Source organism: Lampetra planeri, chromosome 21, assembly GCF_965212315.1.
Source record: "Lampetra planeri chromosome 21, kcLamPlan1.2.h2, whole genome shotgun sequence".
Classification (NCBI taxonomy): domain Eukaryota; kingdom Metazoa; phylum Chordata; class Hyperoartia; order Petromyzontiformes; family Petromyzontidae; genus Lampetra; species Lampetra planeri.
Window position 1 is genome coordinate 4753255 of NC_136127.1, and position 27323 is coordinate 4780577.

Below are 27323 nucleotides of genomic sequence, written 5' to 3' on the forward strand. Positions count from 1 at the left end.
GAGTGGCTGTGGAGCACTGTTTGTAATTTCACGTCGCATTTGTAATTCAAGGCCGTTGTACCGGTGCAGTGTAACTTCCCGCTTGGCTTGAAGATTTGCCCAGAAGGTGAGGCATGACCCAACCTGGCTGCTCGTCAATTTAGTTTGGCCACTTTAGCTCCGGTGTGTTAGTTCCCCCCCCCCCCCCCACCCCCATACGGCAAGTTAACGCACTAGACTTGAAATCCACAGATCTCAGGTTCAATTCAATATCACGGTGCAGCAGTTTAAAAAGTAACAACGATGTTAAACATTTTCTTGGTTTTTTTTCCTTTATGCCGAGACATCCCAGAGCGATTTAAAGACGAAAATCAACTTCAATCAAATCTCAAACATTTCGAAAGGGCACCCCCAATGGCAGCTGTCCATTTGGCTACAAAGGAAACTTAGCACCTGACTTGCGATTCAGTATTGTCTTCCAGTAGTGGGCAGTGATTGCCATGTGTCATCTCAATTGAGTAATTTTGCTTGCGTTCAGTATTTCGAATTCGGAAAAATGTGGACCCTTGACCCTGGCACACGATGGCCCACTCGTTTTGAACGACGTTAGAGGATCTTTAACGTCCACTGTGAAGCGACGGTTAACACACCTACGGTAATAACCAGGGCGGCCGTCAGTGTCCGAACCGTGAACCTCTGCAACGAGCGGTGAATGCGCCACCATTGAGACGTTTCACCAATGGACAGATTTCTCAAATCACCACCCCCGCCACCACTCGCCCCCCCACTCCCCCCTCGCCTATGCCCAGACAGCAGTCTACAGTAAATGGTTCATGAATGACGGTTATACTATCAGCAGGTTGCGTACAATGGGGTAAGATATGGGTATGCCCACCTCTTCCAACGTGTCTCGTGAATATGGATGAGTAGGCCAAATACCCACCTTGACTACAGAGAGCATAATCTACCACTGAAGTCTATATTTGCTTCTGGGAATACGTTGTTGATTTGGTAAATGTATTTGAATTTTTCTGCACATGTTAAATAAAGAGTTTGGCAGAGTATTCCTGCCAAAGTAGAGTAACGCGTTTGTAGTTTAGTGCCAAAATACAAGAAAATGTTTTTGCGATGTTTTTTTTATAGCTATTTCACCACTCCACCCCAACCTAAATAGACTTTTAAAATGGATTGTCTTCATGTTTTCCTTGAGAAGTGAAGATACACATTATTAAATAAATAACTCTACAACACAGTCGGCCTTGACCTCCCACAAAGCGGTACCGATTTTAAGAACCCTCACCACTCATGCTTGTGAGCTGCCCCTCGACTCTGAGCGCGAGTCTAACCGCAGTGCCACCGAGCAGGGAGACGTTCCAAGCAACATCTCAAGCGAGTCTCAAGACCCCTTACAAAGGATCCTGCTTGAGATGTTTGACCAATTCCTCTTTGGAGGAAACGGGAAGCACCCAGTTAAAAAAAGAAACTCACGCAAGCGAGAGGACAACACTCATTGCGGACAAAGTGCTCTACACAAATGAACCACAAGACCCACCTGGATGATCTCGTAAAAGATCACGTGAACTCTGGTCATCCTCGCAGCAGCTTTTGGCTGGCCATCGAACAAAGACGGTCATTGCATCGCGCGCTTTCAGATGCGCTTCTGCGGCCGTCTGGAACGCTCTTCCTTCCGATATTAGGATGGCCACTGGAGCCAGATACTTTTAAATCTCGATTGAAAAATAATTTCTATGGAACTGCTTTTCGTGTTGAGTTTGTTGTTCTTCCCCCGCACCACCGATTGGCACGGTTGGCTACGTGTGGTGCGACAAACGTTCTACATACATACTTCCTGAGCATCCCATATAGGTATCCCCAACAATTTACCTGCTGTGATACCGCACGCAGGGTGTAAGTCAGGGTTCAGACAGTACCTCTTCACCAGACACATCCTTCATGTAAATAGTTCCCGAGGCAAACAGATAACCTAGCGGCCCCTTGTGTGTAACTCTCTGGTAATGACCCTGTCATTTGCTCTCATCTGTCATCCGCCACGTGACTCGTGTGCATGTGTGGGTGGTGTGGCGGCGGCGGCTACGAACCCGGCGACCCGAGTTCGATTTCCGCTCACGGCCAACATCGGCGACGGTTATCTGAACCGGTCCTGGGCTTCGCCTTGGTCGGCTCAGCCTCAAATGAGAACCTCCTGTGGTGTGTAAACATCTCCACTTGAGAGACAAGGGCGGTCGGGCGTGGTGTTGGCCACCCACCTCCTCGTGTGCCGTGCCGGCCTTCATAGGTGCTCGCGAACGGAACTTAACTAGTTTCAATATAAAACTGAAGCAATGCACTATGGGAAATAAATAGATCAAATTAACTTGGAGCAACAGAGGATTTGTTTTATGGTTGCTGAGCACAGCCCCAAAGGCCCAAAAGATCGAGTGGCCAGCAGCAAACAGCACTGTTTTAAGGTATATTATGTAAACGTGAACACGTTTCTTGCGTTGAGTAATGTTTTAAGATTTGAGAACGGAGGTTATGGGACGGGATTCCAAAGTGGAGCAGTGCAAGGAAATAAGCAGAAAGCAGAGTGTTTCACTCTGCACTACATGTGTGGAGGAAGCAATGAGTGAAAGAACTGTTATGTTAAATTCACGATGCATGGATGTACGTTGAACTTCTTTCGCACCGTATGTAGCCAACCATGCTTATCTGAGTAGTGCTTGAACGATGCATCGTTTCATTGATTAACAATCGATTCTTGCAATCACAACACAAGCGTCAAATCGCATGTGTGAAAATCAACGTCTTTTATGGTTATATGCTGCATTTAATGGGTTGGCATCACCCCCGGAAACATCGAGCGGGCACAACCATTCTCGTCAACGTTTAAATTAAATCGCAGCAATTAATAAATCGTGCAAATTCTGTCGAATAGCCCAGGGACATGAATCGTTCCACCCCTATAATCAAGACATTTGTCTCGGTGGGTGCCACCGTTCACACTGCGGATCATTCGCCGCAGTGGTTTTTACGGGCGGGGATGAGCGCGCCGCCCGTTTCAAACGTTTTCTTTTTCGTACAAAAAATAAACGGTTCCTTGCTGCCGAGCATTCCTGCGCAGCGCACTCGGAGATGCCGAGGTCCAAGAGGTCGTTCCCTCGGAAACAGGGCCGGGGTTAATGGCTTCCAGCCGCAACATTTTTTTTTTTCCGAACATTATTTCACCGCGTTTCAATCGTCATTTAATTCTGTTTGTCCGACGGGTCAGTTGCGCACAACGGGATGAGCGGTGCCAAGGCAAATATTCCAGCGCAGCACCCTCCCTCGGTATCATCAGTCAGCGGCGGCACGTTACAACACCAGCTGTAATATTTGACTCTGTATGTATGAATGTTGAACTTCTTTCGCACCGTACGTAGCCAACCGTTTCCAATCGGAGGTGCCGGAGACTCGTAGATGCACACCCACGTAGACAAAATGCTCTCTCATCAATGCATTCCTCGTTCTGCCTCTCCATGTAATTCCCAAGCACGTGTGTCGCCATCCGTCTTAAAGACATAATTCAAACTGTTAAAAAGGGATGACGGGTGAGAGTGAACAATGATGATGGAGTGACAGCCAAGGAATGGAATGTGCCCAAGAGGACGTGCACTGAGGAGTTTGAGCGATGTACAGGCACGAGGTGGAGGATTACATCTCAGGTTCATGAGAATGGACTGCGGAGTTGGGAGGCCTTCATCCAGCAGTGGCTGATGACGACGATGACAGACAAACGATTCATTATTTTACGTCTATGTACGGCAGCAGCCAAGTGTTGCAATGATCGTGCACTCCACTATGAACCCAGTGACGTAAGTTTTCATTCCCGGCCATGGATAACATCAGTAGTCCTGGTCTGCCCTCCTCCAATAACTCAAACTGACCTGCATGGTGAAGGACAGATAATGAGTAGTATTAATTATATATATTCTATATATATATATCGGCCACACATTGTACAAATTGTACATTATAATTGGCGATGTGGTTGAAGTGCTCAAATCCTAATCGGAAGATTGCAAGCTCAAATCCTGGTCAGGGACTGACTCAGCCAGGCATCCCTCCAGGACCATAGAATGTGGAACTCTCACCACAAGCCTAGCGATAAATACTTGAAAAGCCAAATCATTGAGAACAGGGTGGCGCTCATATCCATCGGTGGCGCTCAGCCAGTCGTCGAAATTCCACATTTCCTTGTCCATAGGACAATCTAACTCCAGGTCACTCTTGCAAATGATTGTCCTTGCCTCTTCAATATTCACTTGGTTCGATAAAATAAACTTGAAACTTGAACCACCATACAATATGATAATAAATAGAACGTTCAAAATTGGAAATGCGCATGACAATGAATCAAACATGGGCCATTGGGATTGTAGCTACATTTGTTAACTACTGTGCCACCACCACTTCCCACTACGTTCAAAGCAGAGACATCGATCTCCCCATATTGCCTACACAGACTGTTGGGGCCAGTTCTATTTGTGTGTTTATTAACGTTGCGACAGCACACGAGGAGTTGGTGTAACTAACAGTACGCACGGCCACCTTTTTCTACCGAGTGCTGATGTTTATACACCGTACCAGGTATGCTGTACTACTAATTTAAGGCTGAGTTGACCTTGGGGAGTCCCAGATCCAGTTCAGATCTCAGTTGCTACTGATATCAGCCATGGCCTGGAATCTCACCCTTATGGTTAACTTTGTAGTGCAATGCGCGAAACATCACCAAAAATCCCCACGTATAAAAGACAAACGTTCACACACGAAGACAGTCACTCGTTTCATCACAGAATTCACTCTCCAGGAAGATGGATGACAAAAACGAAAGGTGCTGCTCGCTGCACGTGCACAGTCTGGGCTGCAAGCTGTTAGTGGTCGCTGGCAGTTGGTCTGCTTAGCCCCAGAGTCCACATTAATATGAAGAGCAGCGACAGAGTACTTTGCAGGCACACGGGTGACAAGTGATGTATCAATTACAGTCAACATGCAGCTCTAGGCTATCCCCTCAAGGCTATAAGCCGTAATTTTACAGGCGCGACGTGCGTGTCGTCACAAGGCATTTTGCTCTGTATCGCGTCTAGATGTTTAAAGCTACATGCGCGTAGTAAATCCAGTCAAGTGGCGCATCGGTCAGAGCACGCGGCAAGTTACGAGTTCAAATCCCAGTGAGGAAATCACTTAGGCGATCATTCATCTGGAGCCGATTAAACGTGTCCTGTGGTCTTCATGTAGATCGACTAGTTCTCCACCATAGAAACGTGGAATCTCCCCCACTGTTTGCCAAATGCCAATGAGTTGCCCCCACTTTATTTGTTGCAACGGGGGGGGGGGAGGGACACTTTTGACATGCAATTACAATACACTTTGGTTTTTGCGTGGCATCTAGCAAGATAGAGGAATGTCTACATGCTCAGAGGGTTAATACAAAAACATGACAAATCGCTACCATGATGCTGTATAGGTATGTCTAGACACTGCAGAGGCATAATGACCATAATGATATGGTTTAGAAATAAGCAGCTGTTCGTGCAAAATCATAACAATAATAATCATCATCCACTGCTGGAGAAGGCATTCCCATGCCGTGTGTGTCATGGGGGTCTTTTGGCCATACTTCACCACACCAGGCAGTGCAGGTTGCTGAAGTGGGAGAGCCAGGAATCGGTTCAGATTTCACTCGCCACTGATGATGGCCCTGGCCGGGAATTGAATCCAATTGCCCGATTCACAGCAGCAGTGTGCTCATTGCCGGCCCATCGCTGAACCCCAGTGCGGAACACGTGCTCATTGAATTCATTACACATCGAACGCAATAAGACCCGATCTGTCTTCAACATATCTAAGCACTGGACAAAACGTGTCGCCTTTGGCAGCCCAGAGCTTTCGCGGAAATTGCATTCGGTCTCTCGAGCGACAACCACCGTGATCGCAGTTCAAAAATCGGTACTTGTTATTTTTTGGGTTGAGCCATCCCACAAATGAGTTGAACGCAGTCGTCTAACCACAGCACCGTTGCACGGATTGCCTCTTCATGGTGACCGTGTGGTGGCATTGAGCACGTTTAACGCGTAGGCTTTCGCGACCAATATCATCCAGGAAAGATGATTTTTTGGGTTAGATCGCGTAAATATATAGATGGCGTAAATATAGGGTGAAGGCGATTGGAGAGTTATATTAACGCGATCTAACCTCCAAAAAAACCTCTAGTATGCAATGTGCATGGTTCGTCAGCTGTATATCTGGGTTTTTGCGGGTCAGCTGGGTCCGCCAGCCAAGAATGCCTGCTTGAAATTAGAGCAAAGTTATTTATTTACCGACGGTAAACAAATCCATAAAAGAAAGGCAAGAAGATGGAAGAAGACGGGGATGGTTACACGTAAATAGATTCGGAGACACATGTCTGCACAAACAGTCTCGCAATTACATGTGACGCATTTACTCTTGCAGAATACAAGTCTCCGGTGTAAATCAAATACCCTTGTTGGGAGATTATACAAATGAAGGCGGCATCTAACATTCCAGTATGGGAGCCTCCATTTGGTACCGTGGTGAAGGCAATACGGTTGCAATTAGAGAGTTATGGCTTCAAATCGTGGATGGTGGTTAACTACTTAGAGCATCACCAGTTTGTAGTTGAAAAAATTAAGAACCACTTTATTGGAAGTCAAAAGCGGTCATCTTTTTATCTCATTTATTTTTTCAATAACGCAAACATAGCAACAAAGAGACGGGATTAAATCAAAGGTTGCTCAAGTCTGGTACGCACTAATGGACCTAGAGGTGAACCTCACTGTGTGTCTAAGGCAGCAGAGAGAAGCAGAGGGAACAAAGAGAGAAACAAACAAAACAAAAATAAACAAAATAATGATCAAGCAAGCGAGGGGTCATCACGTAGGACACACACCATCCTCGAGATAGCCAGCGAGCCATGCGAGAGATGCGCAAGATATTCGGGGCACGGACACCTCGCGTGTATCAGGTTCAGACCAATGATCAATAGCGGTCATCTTAGGAAGAGATTGGCCCCTATCATGGGAAAGGCAAATGTCAACCACTTAAAAAGAAAAGTCGCGGTGACTGCCTAGCTCAGAGGTCAGAGTTGGCACTGCTGAGATCCGGAGTTCGAATCCGAGCAGTCACCCGTGGTAAAAGTGAGCTGTCAAGTGCAGTGAGTTGATGGATGGCATTTCCTACGGGCAAATAATAATAATGATAAACTTCACTTACATAATACAAGTTTTTTTGGGTTAGATTGCGTATTTACGCGATCTAACACGAAAAAACGGTTTCATGGACATTGTTCGCGAAAGCCTATGCATTAAACAAACTTCACTTCGTTTGCCTACTTTCCAGCTTTGAGAAATACCATATCGGTTTGACTTTTGATGCAACAAAGATGAATGCAAGAAATAATCATGAGTTTCCGTGGTGGAGAATTTAAGTAACCAAAACAAATAAGCGTGCAATGTATCCCCTACATACATCTGTCCCTCCAAGTGAAATATTTATTTAGGCTTCCCATAAACCACAAGGCACTCTGGAAGTGCATAATTACAGCAGCATTGGTGCAATACAAGCAAAGTCTAAGGGCAGAGTGTGTATATCGCGTGTACAAAAAAAAAATTCGACGATAAAAAAAATTTTTTAGGAACGCCTGGAAACATTTCTTGCGAAGCCATTCTCAGACGCACAGGGATGACCTTCTCTAAGATATGTCTTAATAAGATTTGTCGCCTTGTGACCTGATGCCGAGAGCGTACCACGAATACAATTGGGAAGAGGATCCCAAAAAGTCAAAATGTCTCACTGCCCAAACGAGTGTGGGATGGTGCTCATCTCTGCCCGCTGCCCTGAAAAAAATACATACTATTAACATTCCTTCCCTTTATTAATGTTACCCGTATCCCCTCCCTTTGATGCTGCTAATCCTGCATAATGCACGGGCATAATGACTTCAAACCCCCCGCCAAACCTCCTACGCACTTCACAAGTAGTACTAATCGCATATCTGCATTTCCCATAAATATGCTAAATTCCTCTTGATATGCAAATTATTTTGTCAAGGCGCTCTTCGCCCTTCCATCCCAAACTTAAATAGTCGCTCTAAGCCTGGGGTGTGTCATTCAGACTCTGTCTTCTCGACAGACCTGGTCTTCACCTGAGGACGGCTGCTTGCGTTGTGGCCGAAACGTCGTGAGAATTATTTTATTGTTTTATTTTTATTATTTTATTATTTCCATTCTACGTGACTTTACCGAAAGAACCAAGATGAATCCCTGCAAGTCACGAAAGCTTTAAATCGAAATGTAGTGGTGGAAATTCAACATTCCTACGGCAGGGGCCAATCTATCTATAGGACGACCACACTCGACCCCGGGGGGATTTGGTCTCAGGACCTTCAGATGGTGAGTCGATCGTTCTTCTCCAGCGCCACCTGGCAAGAACGTGAATACGTGCCCGATATAAAGCACAGGCATGCACACCACAAGTGTAAGCTTGGCCAAATGTGCAGAGAGCATGCACCATATAAAAGACAATGACAAAAATCCCCCCTGAGGACATACAGACCTTTTGAGGCAAGTGCAGTTACCAAGCATCTATGAAGGCCGATTATGGCAGACGAGGGGGGCAATATGGCCGCATTTGTCTCCTCATTGCTGGTATTTTTACACACTGCACCAGGTACTAGTTTAAGGCCTTGAAACCTAGATTAGGCCCAGGACTGTTTCAGATGCGTGCGCCTGATGTGAGCACACACGTAAATAAATATCATGGAATAATATGAATCTCCACACCTCCCCCCCCCACTCCTTAAACTTCCCTTCACCTCCCTTCCCCCAGCCACATTTCCACACTCCCAATGAGACTGCCCTCTGCGCTGCCAGTCAAATTAGTGCTGTTGACTGTTTTGATTGTGGGGGGGGGGAAAAACACATGCAGGTGCTGGGTCGGTCCACATGCATATCCGCGCCCCCCCCCCACCCAGAGCCACACATCCATCACGGGCTAGCGAGACAGCCCGAGACTTAGCCATGGCCCCGGGACAGTTCCTGGACGTCTGTTCCAATGTAACGTATATACACTCAGAGGCACAGATGCCCCATTCATCCTTTACAGAATCTACGTTGTGCAAGTGCTGTTCGTCAGCACTTTCTGACACCAGCGTGGCGCATTTATAGGTGGTTGTGGCCAGCGATAAGTCCGGCTGACTTAGTCTCCCATGTGTTGATGTGTACAGAACAAGCAGGGTACTCAAATAATTCTGAGTCGACCTAGAGGAGGCCCGGAGCCAGTTCAGATACCACTAAGCATTGCTGTTCTGCGTGGCTAGAAGTAAAATTCAGACAGATAGTGTTGTAGCATAATGGGCTAACCACTATTCTATCACTCTCCAATATGTGTTCATAATAATGAATATATAGGTCCAGACATTAAGCACATTATCACCATAGTCTCTATCATGTAATGCTACTTTACAGCCCGTTGTCAAATCACTGCAAGATATATGAAAAATAAGAATAGGTGTTACCCTTTTCTGGCAATGAAACAGGTGTTAAGATGTTCAAAAACCAAAGAGAAACATTTTGCAAGGAATCAAGTCTACATGAACCACATGTACTTGTGGTGAACATACAAACAAACATGCTCTGATAATATGTGATGCATTATCTTTGAAACTGATTAGCCTCAACCAGAGACAGCCTTCTTTATGGCCTTGTCTCACCAGCGTCAGACCAGAGAACACCGAAAGGTCCCATGATATCACAGCTAGATGATGACCTCCTCATACCACGTCGGATATTTGGGTTGATTGATCATAATTTACCACCCTGGTCAGTGTCAAATATCGCTTTCCATTGATGTTAGCTGTGGCTAGGGTTCGAACCCAGATTTCAGAATTTTCATAATGTATGTATGTTGACCTTCTTTCACACCACACGTAGCTAATCAGAGGTGTGGGGAATGACAAACAAACTAAACACAACAAAAGCAGTTCTAAAGAAATGCCTTTTCAATCTAGATTTTAAATGTAGCAAACTAATTACTTCTGTCTCACTGTATTTTTCTGCTGCCAAGTGGCACTGCTTTTCAAAGCTCCGTCAGGGGTAAACACAGCCCATCATGCATATGGGCTCGATAAAAAATTAGTAGCGCTTTGTTGGAATTCAACAACCAAAGTTGTGCTGTGGAGAGTGTGGCCCCTGTTTTGGGAATGTGGTTATTTCGACACCAGGCTCAGTGAATGTTGTACAATGCTTCTCAAATGCCCCCCCCACCACCCCGGCCAACGCAATAAATCAGAATGAATGAATGACAGCAGAGATGGATGCTAGTGGATGGAAGAGTAACTCGAAATTTGAGTGTGCCCATTTTGCTTTTAAATTAGAATCAGAATCTGTATTTAGACTAGATGAATCCGATGAGCTATGAAGCTCTTTTTACAGATGTCCGGTATGCGGCGGGTCAGAAAGTTAAAACAACAGTCTAAAACCCGATAGGAGTGCAAAGCAGTGGAAAGGTAAGGAAGTCACTAAACATAAACAAATGAACATACACAAGAACAAATTTAAAAGAGAAAGACATGTCCGCCGATTTTTCAACAATAAATGCAAGCTTGGGCAAGGCAGCAAAACAACAACAACAATAGTCCCAGACCACAGCAAGGCAACACACAGTTCCTCAATAAATGAGATTATCATCATAATCACGTGATGAGTAATAGGCATTGACTCAGACTCATTAACCCCATATACTCCCAAATCTTCCGAGACGTCTGTAAGAGTCGGCTAAAATATCGTCTAAGAGAGCGGCTCTCTGGAGCTCCCTCTGGAGTGGATGCCCTTCCGCCAGCAGTGCCTGGAGGGAGCAATCGTAGTGGCTGCACTTTTGCCCTTTTCACCTTTCATCAAAGCTGTCACTTTCATGTGGAAATGCACAGTTTCCAAAAAGTCCCACGACCGGGAGAGTTTTGGTCGTGTTTTTAGATTACTGATAATGCACCGAAACCACGGAGCTAAAGGCACCATACACGCACATGGTGGGAATTCCCCGTTGAGTCGACGTTGTGAAGCACATGTACTCATATTATTTATAAATCCCCTTTTTGTACAAGTGCCACACTCGCTGATCCGTGCACAACAAAAATAACCGGTCAGCATAATTGTGGAAAATATTAATGGCAAGATAAATAATGCCTCCTTCCCGTATTTGTTTCTTCACATCCAAAAATGAAAGCCTTGTTTTTTACACAACCTATCAAACACACCACTGCCTTCTGGAACCGCATATTGTCAGCAGCATTTGTTCAACACCAGCAAACTCTCAACCGATTTCAACATTCAGTGCCTTGACAGCAGCAAGCTTTAATACGAGATTACTAACATCACTTTTGCCGCAGTAGCCTACAACGTTAAGCTGGACATCTTTGCCTTTTTCTTGGTTCTTTCGGAAAAGTCACGTAGAATGGAAATAATAGACCTGTTCTTCTGACCGACAGACCTGTTCTTCACCTGAGGACGGCTGCTTGCGTTGTGGCCGAAACGTCGTGAGAATTATTTTATTATGTTTTATTTTTATTATTTCATTATTTCCCTTCTACGTGACTTTACCGAAAGAACCAAGAAGATGAATCCCTGCAGTCACGAAAGCTTTAAATCGAAATCTTTGCCTTTGTTTACGTGCTATGGCCACATGCGCGTGGTGCACATGGGAGTGTGCGTGCATAGGTGTACGCCAGTGCATTTGTATGTGTGCGTGTATGGTGAGCTGTTGATTAGTGATCGGCACACGGTGAAATGAACCCGGCAACCTCAACTTTGAATCCCACTCAAGGCCAATATCAGTGGCGTATGTCTGAAGCATACCTGGGCCTTTCCCAGCTCTACCCAGCGGCAAATGAGGTGCTCGCTAACATAACTTGTCCAAACAGCCTAAAAATATATATATACGAGGGATCTTTGTCTTTGTGAGTGTGTGCGTGTGTGGTGTGCTTTTGGGGTTGGGGTGTAAGGGGTAGAAGTTTGAGGAATGGACACTTGGGAGTCTGGTGCTGATGGAGTGTGATAGACGAATATAAAGCCCCCAGCGAGTATTGCATTTTGGCAAGTTATTGCTGCAGCTACAGTCAAATAATACATAAATAACTATGTTGCCCTGTGTGGGCTAAGCTTGCAGTTGTGAATGTAAACTGCTAGCCTGATGACTTTTTAATTAAAAGCATTTGTCCAAAGCACTCCAGTAATACTGCATCATAATACAATATTGCTATATTAACCTATTAATAATAGTACTGCTGTAAATATTAAAACCACAGGATGGCAATGTTAACACTCAGTGGCTGTCCTATAACTAGACTGGCAATAGCCTAAGGAATTTGGAATTGATAATTGTTTTTTTACCTTTCTATCTGGCAACAAAACTGACATCTTTTTACAAGGAGTCATGTTTGCATAGACCGCAATACCTGCAGTCATAATACAAACAAAAGAACATAACTCTGATCATGTGCACTGTCCTTGAAGTTGATTGGTCCACACCCGAGACAGCTTTCCTTAGAGCCTAGTCTCACATGGGTTGGACCAGATGACGCCAAAAGGCGCACAACTCAAAGACAATGCACCATCTACACTATGGGAACCTCATTTGCCAGTAAAAATATGATATCATATTTTTACTGGCAAATGAGGTTCCCATAGTGAATTTGGAATTGTTACCACGGGACTCAGAACCACCAACAGAGGTGAGCAATTGTCCCTTCTCGCTGGAGCAGGGAGGCTGTGAGACGTTGATTACACTGGTCAACGCACTTTTTCTGGCATAAGGCATTCCAACGGTTTTAAGGTAATTTTGGGGCGCTGATTCCAAATTTGGCATCAGTTTTTGTCTATCACATCAGGTTTTTGAGATTTCAAATATTGCATTTTCAATAAAAACTGCAGAAGAAAAATATTAAATAAATGTGGATATTTACATAAAATTATATTATAAACACACTATCCTAAAAATACAGCACCATATTTTAACACTAAAGCAGTCACTGACTCGCAACAACTTGCAATCATAAGTGACAGAGTTAATTTCGGGTAAAATCAATGAAAATGGGGTATGCCGATAGCATAAAATGAGATGTGATAGAGCAAATCTGAGATCAGACTTGGAATCAGCACCCTGAAATGAGTCTAAAACAGCTGCAAAAGTCCAGGCCAGAAAAAAAAATGTTTTTTTGTTGACCAGTGTAATTAATAATGTGACAGTCGTTTATCTGGCGAGGTGACAGGTAGCAGCGAGCATCTCACAAAGATAAATCTCGCGAGTAAAAAAATTCCAATCTAGGGTTCACTCAGCCCACCATTCTTCTGCGGTCTCTTAAATCTGTGCCACTTCGCAGGAAGCAAAAGGTGGTGGGATCCAATGTTTAGATGGGACTCCGCAATAGGAATGTGTAAATTCTGCCAATGGTGCAGGGCCACTAAATGGAAGTGGGCACTGCCCATTGCCCATTTGCAAAACTCCCCAGAAGTTACTGAAGGGCCAAGGCAGAATGCCACGTGGGGACTCCCAATATTCGTGAGCAACAACAAAAAAATCCCATCTCAGGCTCATATATAAACACCCTGCTTCAGCAGCTGTCTTGCTATATTTTTTCACCTGATGACGATTGCTTGTGTTGTGATCGAAACGTCGTGATTTTTTATTCAATTTTTCTATCCACGTGACTTTACCGAAAGACCCAAAGAGTATGAACAAAAAGGCCCACGAAAGATGTTCTTTTTACCCAATCTTCTGCGCGGCCATGGCCACTTGAGCTGCCATGGGAGAAACTTTGACGCAGACTCTAAAGCTATCGGGCTGCGAGGGCTGGAGTTATGAAACCACTATAGTAGAGAGAAACCTTGCCGAATCTGAACACCCCAGCCTGCACGAACCCCCGTGAGAACAGGACACACTGTCTCCCCTGCATTAGACCATCAGCCCACGGGGTCGTGTTTAGTTTGGCAATTTTAAACAGGACAGGCGCCATACATGGCTGGCGTGGCCATTTGTTTTGCACGTCAAACCACATGCGCCCTGCGTAATGCTTTACACAATCGCACAAACGCATTGGTGCTCTAGCTTGGGCTCTGTCCCAACCTCCAGAGTCCACCAATTGCCCCCAATCCCCAGATCGTATTTCCATTTGTCCAAGCCCGGTGTGCCAGCTTTGGTGGCCATGCACGCATGCCCAGACAATCCAGCTACTCTAGTTGGAGGTGGGGTTTGGGGGATCATGCATACATTCGAATGCTTGTGAGATTCCTAACCTGTGGGAGCAACGGGGCGTTGTGCCTGTAGAAGGGCAGAACAGCAAGTAGGTTGCGCATCTTTCTCTGCTAATGTTTGAGACATTATCACACACGCATAGGTTTTCACGACGCACCAACGATTCTTTCCCACAGAGTGGAATACTCAGAAACAAATTAGGCAAACATCTCAAGCAGGGCCATCTTCAAACAAAAGTCTGAAGATTCAATAGGGCTTTTTATGGTAAAATAATTATCACTGTTTTAATTATTATACTCGTAAGCCGCTGATTAGCACTATGGTTGGAGGCTGTGACTTGCAAATGGAAACTTGCAAGTTTAAATACCAGCCCATCATCATCCTCATGTCGATAAAATAGGTATCACTTGCTGGCAAATAAAAAAAAAGTGATTACCCTCTGCAGTGACAGGCCACTGTCACATTAATGTGGAATGTCTACAAATTGTCTTCGGAGCGCAAAAGTACCCCACTTTCTTTCGAGCAGTAAGAAATACTTTTTCCTTATTTTTATCATCATCAGTCCGGTTAACCTATACCCTGATTGGTCCACGTGAAAAGGTGAACCATGCAGACAACCGAAAGTGGCACATGCCATTATCGCACATTATAATGGTTAACAACTATTAATAAACAAAAAAAATCACCAGGTGAGGCCCACTGAGCAATTTTGTTATTTTACAGAAGAGACCTGCACACACATGAAAGCTCAACAAAGTGGCTTATCATGTGGAAATTTATAGTAGCCAAATACTCTAAACGCATGTTTATAAACGTGTAGGGAAACACAAGAGGACCCGGAGAAAAATACACGCGACCACGGGGAGAGCATGCAAACTCCAAATACACAGGCGTCAGGGTCAGGATCGAACCCATGACCTCATCTATACCGGGCGAGGTAGTTAACACCTCGTTACCGTGGTTAACAGGGCAGCGCCTGTAATGAAAGCCACACGAGAAATATCTAACGAGCAGAGGCATAGTCAGTGCAGCCACAAGGAATTCACCCCGTGTAGTCGAGTCACGGTGTGTGCAGCTTCACGGAAATTGGCAAATTACGCGGTGACGCTGCAGCGAGGCAGCGGCGCACGGGGACAAATGACTAAAAGAAAAACTCAACACGTTCGTCAATAATGCCGTGGCATTAAGAGGAAACGCATAGCAGAGGTGACGTTTTGGGCAATGGCCCTCACAAATAGGCACAGAAATTGTCCTACATGAGTATCGATGTACTGCAGCTGCATGCAGGTAGGCAATGGTTTAATATTTGCAAACGTTAACGGGTGGACTATCGACACAAACACAGCACTGCGTTGAAGATGTTAATTGCCAAGGGTTGGTCAATTCGTAGCTTTGGTTAAATAATTTAACTAATAAAACCTTAAAAAATTGAGAGTGACCCCATGTTTCGACTTAAAGCTTTCGTGACTGCAGGGATTCATCTTCTTGGTTCTTTCGGTAAAGTCACGTAGAAGGGAAATAATAAAATAATAAAAATCAAACATAATAAATAATTCTCATTTTTAGACAGTGTCTTTCCGACAGACCTGTTCTTCACCTGAGGACGGCTGCTTGCGTTGTGGCCGAAACGTCGTGAGAATTATTGTATTATATTTTATTTTTATTATTTTATTATTTCCCTTCTACGTGACTTTACCGAAAGAACCAAGAAGATGAGTGACCGCACGCTCAAACCAGCGAAACACATCTCCATTGGCAGCCCTGAGCCAGTTGTGGAATTCCACATTCCAATGGCAGGGGCCAGCCTCTGTACAGGAAAAATACTATATGGCGAGACTGGCTCCCATCATAGGAATGTGGAATTTCCACCACCGTATTGAGGTCATTAATGTATGTGAGCTCTGCCTCATTCTCATTTGAGCATAGAGACACTGTGACCTTGATTTTGTATGGGCGCGTTTGAATGTTATGTATAAATGTGAAGTAAATATCACGTGTTGTGACTCTGCTGGCCAATTAGGCTGTTTCAAAAACTGTAATGAGAGCAATAGGAGTCTCAACAGAAGTTGAGTATCCTGATAGAAACATTCGTGCTTTGCAGTGTGGGTTAATGTAATCCAATTATATCAATGCAGACAAACTCGTCACATAACTGCCACCAATCTCCACCCTTCCGACAATCATGACAATTTAACTTACAGTATTTACATCCCAATGGTAAACGCGCTGCTGGATAAAGGCCTTGCCACGCCATGTAACTCAATGCTGGCAATTTGATCAATGGTGGCAATTTGACCATACTTGACCGTGCTGGTCAGTGTGGTTTTGTGAAGTTGGGCCCAGCGTAGGTTGAAATATCTTTCGCCACCGATGTGTAACATGACTAGGAATTAAATTTCGGTTTCAGATTATCTGCACTTGCCATTCATATAAAAACATCTATGGTGCAGCCCTGCAAGTGCATGTTCACGCCACTGTTGGCAGAAGGGCCTCCATTCGAGTGAATGCTGCAGGGTATTTGGTCTACTCTTCCACGTTGACCAGACATGCTGGAAGCGGTGGGCGTACCGACACTTTACGCGACCACACACGACCCGCCGATCAACGCAATTGTGGCGAGCCAATTTATGCAACTGGGTTGACAGAGACGGTGGAGGGCGGTGATTGAACAAACTTGCCCACTGTTTCAAGATCGAATCGAACCGGCGACCATTGGATTTCAAGTCCAGTGAGTTGCTGCCCATTCAACCACAGCAGCTGCCCTCCCTTTATTCTGTGAATTCACAAATTTCCCCATGCACGGCAGCCCACTCACGAAACAATACTGGTAATTTTGTGTTAGTTTCACCTCTACCAGGGAAGTGAGTCAACGTGACGGCAGAGTTTTTTACAAGTGCCTGCAGATTCAGAATTAAAGGGAACAGGATCATTGACCTGTGGTTATATTAACCTTTCCACGACCTTTCCTCTGAAACTGCCCGATACAAATGTGTACACACGAGGGATTGTTATCTGTGCAATCATATACAACGTTGTCTCAACCTTTTACAAATATGGAATACGTTGCACATGCATACATACTGTAAAAAGGTAATCGCATCCATACATATACAATGAAAACGAACACAACGCTCCCCACATAGAGCCAATATCAGACTATTGGGGAAAGTGCTGAGAGCAAGCATGATTGGGGTGGGAGGCCAGTACCACACCCGGCCGCCTTTGTCCCGCCCGTGCTAATGTTTAAACAGTGCACCGTGTGCTCATTATTTATAGCCGAGTCAATCGAGAGGAAGTCTATGTTTGGTTCAGATAGTCATCACCGATGTAGGGTGTGAGCGGGAACCGAACTTGGGTCGCTGAGTTCGTAGCGCTGTGCGCTGTGTGCTGTGCGCTTACCACTACACTACCGCTCCCACTATAAACACACACACACATCAACTTACACGTCAAATTAACCAAAAACATAAATCAGGCATGTTGGGCATGAGTAATGATATGATGGCCTCCGTGTTATCATAAACGTTTGTTCCCTGTATTGAAATGCAAGCAAAAACAAGAGTATTATAGCATTTGGAATGCAATGCTGAACCTCCAGCTATATAGATGAACACGTGCATATATACCGTGCCTGTTAAACGACAACCGCTAAACCAGAAACCATTTTCAAATCGATGACCAGATCTGAATGCCAGGAACCCGCTGTCCAGTGGAAGTTGAGCGATGCTCAGATTGGCACGCACGACGTGCGAACGGCGCCGGTGGCCCAAGTCACCGCGCGGAGCACGAGCGGAACACGAACGGAGCACGAGCGGAGCACGAGCGGGCCTTCTCGGTTCAAAGGCAAAGGCGCAACCCTGCAACTTGCTTGTTCGCTCGCGCAACCGTTGGCGGAAGGGAATCCACTCGAAGGAGATGTACGTGGTATTTGGTCTACTCTACCACGCTGGCTAGACATCTTGGAGGAGGTGGGAGTTATGCACACCTCACCGAACCGAGACCTATTACCCTTTTGTGATATACTGCTGGATGGGATATGACAAAAATTCCATCGCTTCAACTGCCGTGCCAGGAGATCAAACCAGCGAACTCTGGATTGCAAGTCCGGAGTGTTAACCATTACATCAAATTGCACAGCATACAAAGACAAAGATCCCCTGTGCAGACTTAACAGGCTCTTGGGGTAAGTGCTGTTAGTGAGCACCTATGAAGGCTGCGCTGGTATACGAAGGGGGGTTGGTTGCCAGCACCATGCCCAGCCGCCTCTTTCTCCCCAGTGCCAATGCTTAATATACACCACACTAGGCGCTCGTTGGAGGCTTGGTCAACCAAGGGGAAGCCCAGTGACCAGTTCAGATAATTCGTCACCGTTGTCGGCCGTGAGCTGGAATCGAACTCGGGTCGCCGGCTTCAGCAGCACAGTGCACATACCTCTGCGCCACCGCTCTCCATACATGACACAGTTGTTTTGCTTTAATGTACACTCACGCGTGCACATTAACACCGGTACACACACACACACAGTCACAAAGTACCTGTGCCTTGGATGAGCCCTCATCGGTGCGGTCCGGATCCCTCGGTCCCCATCCCCGGGTAGCGGAGGCCGTGGGGGGTGTCGCAGGGACCCCTGTCCTCCTCCCAGCTTCCTTCTCCGCGCTCACAATGCTGGATCTGCACCCCATGGCCGGCCTCGCACGCTAAAGGGGACGTCAGAGCAGGAGCGCACAGGTCGCCGAGAATCCAAAAGCCACGCTCGTCCCGCTCGGCCCTCGGTCAAAATCTGCAGCCGAGATCAATCGATTCACAAGGCTCGGTGAATGAATCCTCGATCCACGTTAAACGCTCCGCAAGCAGCTACGCCGTGTCACTGTAGAAAAACTAAGTGCAGAATATCCCTAACATTTACAAGTCGTGATTAATCCATGCGATGTTGAAAATCGTGCCGCTGCTGTGGTCACTGAAGTGGCTCGTCTTGAATCCAACTTGGAATTTTTTTTTGTTTTGTTGACGAAAATCTTTTTGATTGTACGCAGTGAAATCAGCCAGTGTCTCAACCCGCTGTCTTTTAAACGGTCCTTTGGGTGGTCTTCATGTTGGCGGTTTCGGCACGATTGTTGCCTGCCTTCGGGCTTTTAAGCGGTCTCCGTCTTCTGGAAAAAAAAGTGGAGAGCCACACGCTACGCAGCGGCATATGCTGTCCACTGGCAGAGGAAGTTGATGCATGCGTACGTGTAACTCTCTTGAAGTGGGCGGTTTGACAAAACACACTGCAGTTCCACTCGGAAAGTCAAAAAACTAAGTTTTTAAAAAAAATTGCCAAAACCACAACCCCACTTTATTTTCATAGCTCGCACATATATACGCGCGGTCGTTTTTTTTACATGTACTCTACGCGGAATCCTGAAACGGACACTGCACATGCATTCACACGAATGCGCACACGTTTCAACAACTGTTTAAATTTTTAGCTACCGTTTGTATACACTGCGTATAGTTTGAGGTAGCACTTGAAAATACCAGTTGCCGACAAAAAATAAATACAGCACTGTACCGTTCACTGAAAACGTAGTGGTTTTAGTGCCGGAACTTCAGTTTCTTCCATTGGTCGGACGCCCACAACGATGCAGGAACAGCCGCACCGACGAGAAATTACCTCTGCTCTGCAAGAAATACTTAAGGCAATTTCCTTTCTTCGGGAAAAATGCTGAATTTTTCCCAGCCCTTACTAACCCGGACCCCCTCCCCCAACCAACCCCAACACCCCAGGCCCTCCCCTCTCTTCCTCTCTCCTCCCCAATGCGGCTCAACCATTCGGCTCCCCTCCCATCCTTTCCTCAACACATTGTACATATCATTAAGCCCCTACTGCCCATTCCCCCGATCACCTGCAAATACTCATGCGATTCTGTTCGCTTCGTATTGTTGAAACCCTTCGTGGTCTGACTCCTGATCATGTCTTTGTGGGCCACTCTGGAATTACGATGCCTTCCAACTCCCACAACTGTCTCTCGGTGTTGTGCTCGTCATATGAGCAAGGCAATGGGATCCCAAAGAAATGGGAACTCCTTTTGGGCAAGTGTCCTGTTTAAAAACGAAAAGACGGAATTATATTCTTTGCAAAGTATAAAGCGTGGGCATTAACATGCGATGAAAACAAATATTACGTGAAACACTGAACGATTATGATAAAGTAATATTAACATTTCATCATACGGCATTACATTTTCATTCTGTTATACTGTGATGCTGAACCTACATTACTGTTATATATATCATGGGGGTAATACTTTAACTACATGAAAAATATACCTTAAATAGCCACTGGTTGTATTTATTATCAACTTTTAAAATATGTACATTTGTCACGGGTGAGCATGGTACATGCCCGTAACTCCGCACTTTACAGGTGGGGTTGGTGGATTATGTGGAGTCCATGGATTTATTACGCCCGACTTTCAAGGGCTAATAGGCTAATAGGTGGCCAAGATAAGGTCGTACAGCAGGTAGGCTTATTTGTAGAGTCTTCAATGTCAAAGTCTTCTATGTAAATGTTATCCAGAGAGTGCAGTTTCCTTTCAACAATTGTGCCAAACATTTCAATGCAGAACCCTCTATAAAACTCTTGAAACTCATCCACAATTCATGGGTAATAGACAATCATCATCATTACTATTATTGCCATGGGTGCCCTAACTTTATTTATGAATGTCAACTTCTAAGTCAACCTCCAGTATGGTCAAGTAACCCCCACAACCTGGACAGTGTGGGGAGGCCCTCATCAAGCAGTGGATTGTGCATGTACCCCAAAGGCAACAGGAAACATCACTCACTTGCACGCTTGGGCGAAAACCACTTGAGTTTTTTTTATCCATTTGTTTGTAAAAATCTAAATCAAAACCAAAAGTAAAAACACAACAGGCGCAGCACAGCCTTCACACGTGGCTGAAAGAGAGCGGCTCTGGTTTACGAGGAAAAGGGAGAACAACAACAAAAAGAAAGGGGGCCAGTGATTGGAAACGGATTTCGGGCACGCTCGCTGCGCGAGTGTGTATGTGTGTGCAGCGGTTCAAGTTGGCAAGGCTCGTGTGCAAGCAAGGGGATGGGCGTGCAGAGAGTTAGGGGCTCCGGGTAGGGAAGGAGCAAGGGGGAAGGGGGGTGTTTAGGCAGAAACCCCGCCATGGGCCCCACCGATCCCACAGCCTCCTCCCCACGCCGCATCGGTTTTGGCACATCGTGGCAGCCGCGGTGAAGTGGCACAGGCCAGAAATCAAGTGCTCTGGACCAGAGATAGGATGGGTGGATCACACGGGTATCATCCAGAATAAAGGGGTTTTTTTTGGGTTCGATCGTGTAATGTAAATGTGTCGTTAAATTCGCCACCACCCGACACAGCCAATTAGTAAGGTTCGTCATGTAAACAAAATGTGCAAATTAGTTACTAGTTCAGCACACCGGTATGGTCGAGAGTAATCCCATAACATTTACATTTACAATTTGTAAATGTTGTGGGTTTTGTTTATGTGACAAACCTTACTAATTGGCTGTGTTAGGTGGCGGGTTTAACGACACATTTATATGTATGTGATCTAACCCCAAAAAACTGCATTATATCATCCTCTCAATTATGAGTTTTCTCGAGGATTTCCACAAACAGGCAAAAATATATAATTACAACGATAATTTTCATTTAGTCGACAACCCCTGCCGGTCAATAAAATTATTATCCTGCAGAGAAAACGGCCCCTGTCCTAATAATGTGGAATTGCCACACATTGGCGATCGTGCCACCATGCTTATTTAAGCGGGGAGACAACTTTCACCGTTTCCATTAAACTAGGAAAGCCCTACTGAGACTCAAGACCCATTTTCAGGAAGCTTGGAATGTTTTGCCAATTGCTCCAAGTGTAATTTTTCAATATGAGAGGACATCAGTAGGGTGTCTGGCCAAATATCCCAAGCAGAACTCTCCTGAGAAACAGTCCTGAGACTCAGTGTGTCTTGGCCAATGTACAGTTCAAACAACATCAACAACTTTACCAGTGCTGCTACCATCCATCTCACTTGATGGCATTAACAGTGGACCGTGGGGGACGGCAATGGTGTGGGGAGGTTTTTATCCTGCAGTCAATAAACAATATGGCCATAAGTACGATTGGCTACGTACTGTGCGAAATAAGTTCAACATACATACATACATTAATGATAACACAACTTTACGGCAATTTACACAAATTTGCACAGATGCACGCAGCTAATGGCACAGGTGCCAGATTAATGTTAGCCATTGCAATAGGTCGAACAAGGAATTCAGACGATTCCAGTCATGATATCATGGGCGGTGGTGGCCATGCCGCTGTGCGTGGCCTGCGACCCAGCGCTGTGGAGGCAGCGAGGGTTGGTAGATCACAAATTCTAGATTTGAAGCTTTCGTGACTGCAAGGATTCATATTCTTAGGTTTTTTCGGTAAAGTCACGTAGGTAAAAAATTAAAATTAAAATTAATAAAAGTAAAATAAAATAGAAATAAAATAAAAATCACGACGTTTCGGAGGCAACACAAGCTTCCGTCTTCAGGTGGAACCGTCACAGCACGTTTGCTGTATCAAGTGATACAGCAAGCGTGTTGTGAAATTTTCTTCGCCGTGGGTGTCGAGGTGTCATACCCTGGCTCACCCAGGAGGAGGCCCTACAGCATGTGGACTAATCGACCTCTGTTTCCAGCTGTACGGGGGGGAGAGTGTTACTCCCTCTCAAGGTGGGATTTGTATTACGGTGCTCCGGTTTTCTCCAATGCGTTGAATCACTCGTGAATTGCCTGAAAAAATATTCAAGTTGAAAATCCAACGCGGGACCCTCCTGACAAGGCGTTATATGACTCAGTGCAGCTTTCCTGGATAAATAAGTAAAATATTTGTTATTATTATTAATGTACTCACAACTGCACCAGTATGATGGCTCAGTGATTTGCCAATGACTGGCAGCCTCCAAGGCTGTGGGTGCTTTATTACCAAACTCTGCTGTCGGCTTGAACACCCTCAGCACCCACTCGAAGTCAGTTGCCTCGCTTTATTTGCCTCAGAATTGCGATGTTGATACGAACAACATCTCCGCGGATAAAACATGGTGCCCGGGAGCTCTGTGCGGGATGAGTACACATTTAAACAAAATCAAGGTGAAATCAAGGTCACAAGATCAACATGCTCACGGCCAGTGTTACCACATCTTGATATTGATTTGTTCTCTCTGCTAGACCCCGTAGTTGTTGCAAACTTAATATTCCACCTCCAAGGCTTAGTGTTACAATACTCTAACATCTGGCTGAAGATGTCCCCCTTCGTTGCCCACCTTTGTCTGCCGTCAGAAACGCTCTTCCTCCCGATATTAGAAAGCCAAGGGAGCTAAGCTCTTTTAAAATCATCTAGACTGAAAACGAATTTCTTCTGAACTGCTTCTTGTGTTGAGTTTGTTATCCTTTCCCCGCACCGCCGGTTATCATGGTAGGCTACGTATGGTGTGAAAGACGTTCAACATGCCCACCTCTATAATGCACACACAACTAGCAAAACCTTCTGGTCCTGGTTCTATCAACAGCACGTTCTTGTCACGTCATTTTGCAAACTTCTGAGTTGCTTAGCTTATCCTTCCAAGAAATTCCTAGCATTCTGCGTGCGTGAACCTATATCCAAAGGCCAGAAGCTTCTTCTCTTGCCGCTTTGTTACAGTCCATCTCTCTGTCCCGTACAGTAAACAAGACATTACTCCTGCCTCAAACATCCATATGTTAACACTAATGCTGACCTTTCCAAATATAAAGCATACGTATTCGTAGCTGCAGCGCCCGTGCGTGTGTGCTACTCGTGCAGTGAGCTGAAGAACAAATACCCTGAAATAAAAGCAGGTGATATTCTACCATGCCTGCCTAAAACAACACTTTCACTGACTGCCTTAAAGTAATGCAATTATGATCCTGACGACTGGGAGGAAATACCGGAGGCTTTAAAATCCAAACTAGGCATTTCCGTTTGGAAACTGGCAATAAATGGAGGAAGGGCCTTATAAAAAAAAAATCCATGCTTGAAGGAAAGCCATTTCACTATTTTATTGTTTGTACTTTTCCGATGGATTAAGTGACCCCCACATTCAGAATGTGGCTCACGGATAGCCAATAGAGGACAGCACCATCAAGTGCTCAGAAAATAGAAAAAAAAATAGTGAAAATAAAACGTCTTTGACAAGTCGCCAGGTGGCTCAGAGGTCAGAGTGCTGAGATGGTACCGCTGAAATCTTGGGTTTGAATTCCAGCAGCCATCTCTGATTAAACCGGTTTCTCAAGTGCAGCGAGTTGACTATCTCAGCTCAGTCACCAATGACTGCATTAAAAAAACATTACATTTTGTTCTGCAATGAATTTAGGATACATTGCAACTCTGATTTAAAAAACAGTCGGTTTGTTTTTTGTGCTTTGGCATTATCAACATTTGTGGTATTCTTTCTAGGTCCGTTCTTGACGCATGTCAAGACCATCAAATTTGTCAATCTTGACTCTTCTGTAGAGTTTCGTGTCCTAGCTATGTTTAAAAAACGATGATCATAAAAACAATCTTATCCCAAAAGAAGGAAGGCACAGGAAGCAGCGATTTCAGCCGCACCATCTCTACATAACAAAAGGCTCATTCCCATTTACACGCACCTTTACATTATCCGCACCTAGTTTACACAACAAAGGCTCATTCCTTGCAACGTGCTTCAGGCGCACCGAACCTCACAAAAATACTATTCAGGGCCTACCTTGGCTCCTCCCACCCTCAACCAGTATATATACAAGGACTGTTTTCTTGGAATTTCTCTCACTTGATACAGCTATCGTACTGTGACGGTTCCACCTGAAGACGGAAGCTTGTGTTGCCTCCGAAACGTCGTGATTTTTATTTTATTTTTATTTTACTTTTATTAATTTTAATTTTTTACCTACGTGACTTTACCGAAAAAACATTAAGAATATGAATCCTTGCAGTCACGAAAGCTTCAGATCTAGAAGGCATAGGAATACCATGGACGTGCTGGATAGACACAATTAGGAATGGCGTACAACCCAGAGATTGAAAGATGCGTGGATGAAGCTGGTGCAAGACAGAAAAAGAAAGGAGGACTTGAGTCAGTCCTAACTGCTATATATCCTAAGAAGCGAATGTTCATATGATTGGGGGGGCTACATATTAATGTTTTCAACAATTGTGTACACGCATCATAGATCATCTTCATTGAGTTCTAGTTGGAACCCTGTACTTTGAGCTACGTCTTCAGAGTACGGTTTTTTTCTTCATGAAAAGTAAAATATATATATAGAATCTTCTTGCTCAAGTGCACATTCAGAATCAGAATCTGTATTTATACTATTAAGTTTTTTTTCACAGATATCCATGGGAGCAGCACTCATTTGCGTTGATGGCCATTCACGAGTGCTGGGAAAATTCTGCATTCATATCGCCCCGACCAGTCTCTACATAAGACAACCACCATTGACTTCACACAAAGTCGCTTTCTTTCTCCATTCCTCAGAGAGATGAGGAGCTGAATAGATCGCCCACCCAGCATGCGAACTCAAAGCGTTGCTTTATTTTTTAAGTAAGTCACTCGAACCACAGCGGTACATGGCCAGCTGTGATTTTGACTCATACGAAACAGTTATCCACATTAATTTTAAATTGTTCCTCAGACATGGCATATGTGCCTGACTCATGATAGGAAAAACAAGGTACAAGCCAATGGAAGAAGATGACAACAAAAAAACGAGTACGGGGTAACCAATTATTTTTTTTGGACACACAAAAAAATAACACAGAGTGTATCCAAGGGCAAGTTTGCCAATGAAACGTGCTCCTGTTTAACTTGGCTGGCGGTGTGATGCTTTTAAAAAAAAAACATCAAACAGGAAAAATAAAGTTCTCCGGAGAAGGTTGTCGCACGAAGCACAATGGTGCGAGTATGCACATTGGGTAATGCTCCTGCTGCGGTCAATTTAAATATACACGCGAGCCGCACGTAAAACACACAGCAATGCCAATCTAAACTCAAGCCTCGGCTTCCTCTTGACAATCAGATGCATTTCCCTTTCCCTTCTTCCACCCACCCCCTCGGCCAACTCCCATCACCGCCGCCGATACGCGGCACTCCACCGCATCATCACCCCGATTCAAGGTCACGCAGGGTCAGGAGGCGACTGCAACATCGTTGTTCACGGCAGAACACATTGGCTTCGCTTCCTTCCTTCTGGCAGGTCCAACTGCGGTTGCAAGGTTGCCAACGTACCTCCAAAGGTCTGATCTTATAGCCGTGGTTCTCAACCTTTCCGTGGTACGGCGATGCGCCCAGTCAAGAGCCAATGGTCTCCGTGGCCCACTTAGCCCCCCCCCGCCCACTGGAGCAATGCACTTTTAAATGTAGATTGAAAATGAATAACTTTAGAATCGCTTTTTGTGTTTAGCTTATTGTCCTTCACCCCCCAAACCTGTATGAGCGCAGTTGGCGACATACGGTGCGAAAACAGTTCCAAATACACACGTACTTAGTAAGGCATGGCAGATGCGGTGACCTTCTTCGTCAATGAACATTCCGCAATGTGACTGCTGCCACCAGAGCCAGACCAAATATCACATGATCCAGCATGGCCCATGCCACTAATTTGCGTAAAATATCACAGACACCCAAGAAACCTCCATAGAGACTATTTAATGGCTTTATAAACCTCGATATCCAATGCTAATTCTCAATGAAAGTATACATGTGTTTCATGTTGTGTATTTGTGTGTTTTGTCGCCGCAACGCGGCACTGAAGTTCCCCGCACATATTCAACATTTCTCCTGCACGATATCCATGCGGCAGCCTGCAACCCTCCCGCCTGAAACGCTTTGCCCCCCCCCCACCCCATTGGGTTAATCCACTGGTTTGAGAACCACTGTCTTAAAGTATCCCATAATCTGGCAAATCGTTACTGACCTCTGGGTGCCACTCCAGTGCATGTAGATGCAATCTGCCCTCCTGC

At 45.1% G+C, this 27323-nt stretch overlaps 1 protein-coding gene across 2 annotated transcripts in view; it reads right to left on the reverse strand.

Moving 5' to 3' along the window:
* Window positions 1-19961, reverse strand: part of LOC144724539 (tensin-3-like) — a 96455-nt gene extending 76494 nt beyond the window's left edge. For both annotated transcript variants that reach the window (XM_078603775.1, XM_078603774.1), the window contains exon 1: window positions 18816-19961. In XM_078603775.1, coding sequence (XP_078459901.1) covers window positions 18816-18962 — 147 coding nt within the window. In that variant the 5' untranslated portion in view covers window positions 18963-19961. The remainder of the gene's footprint in view (window positions 1-18815) is intronic.
* Between the last annotated feature and the right edge of the window lie 7362 nt (window positions 19962-27323).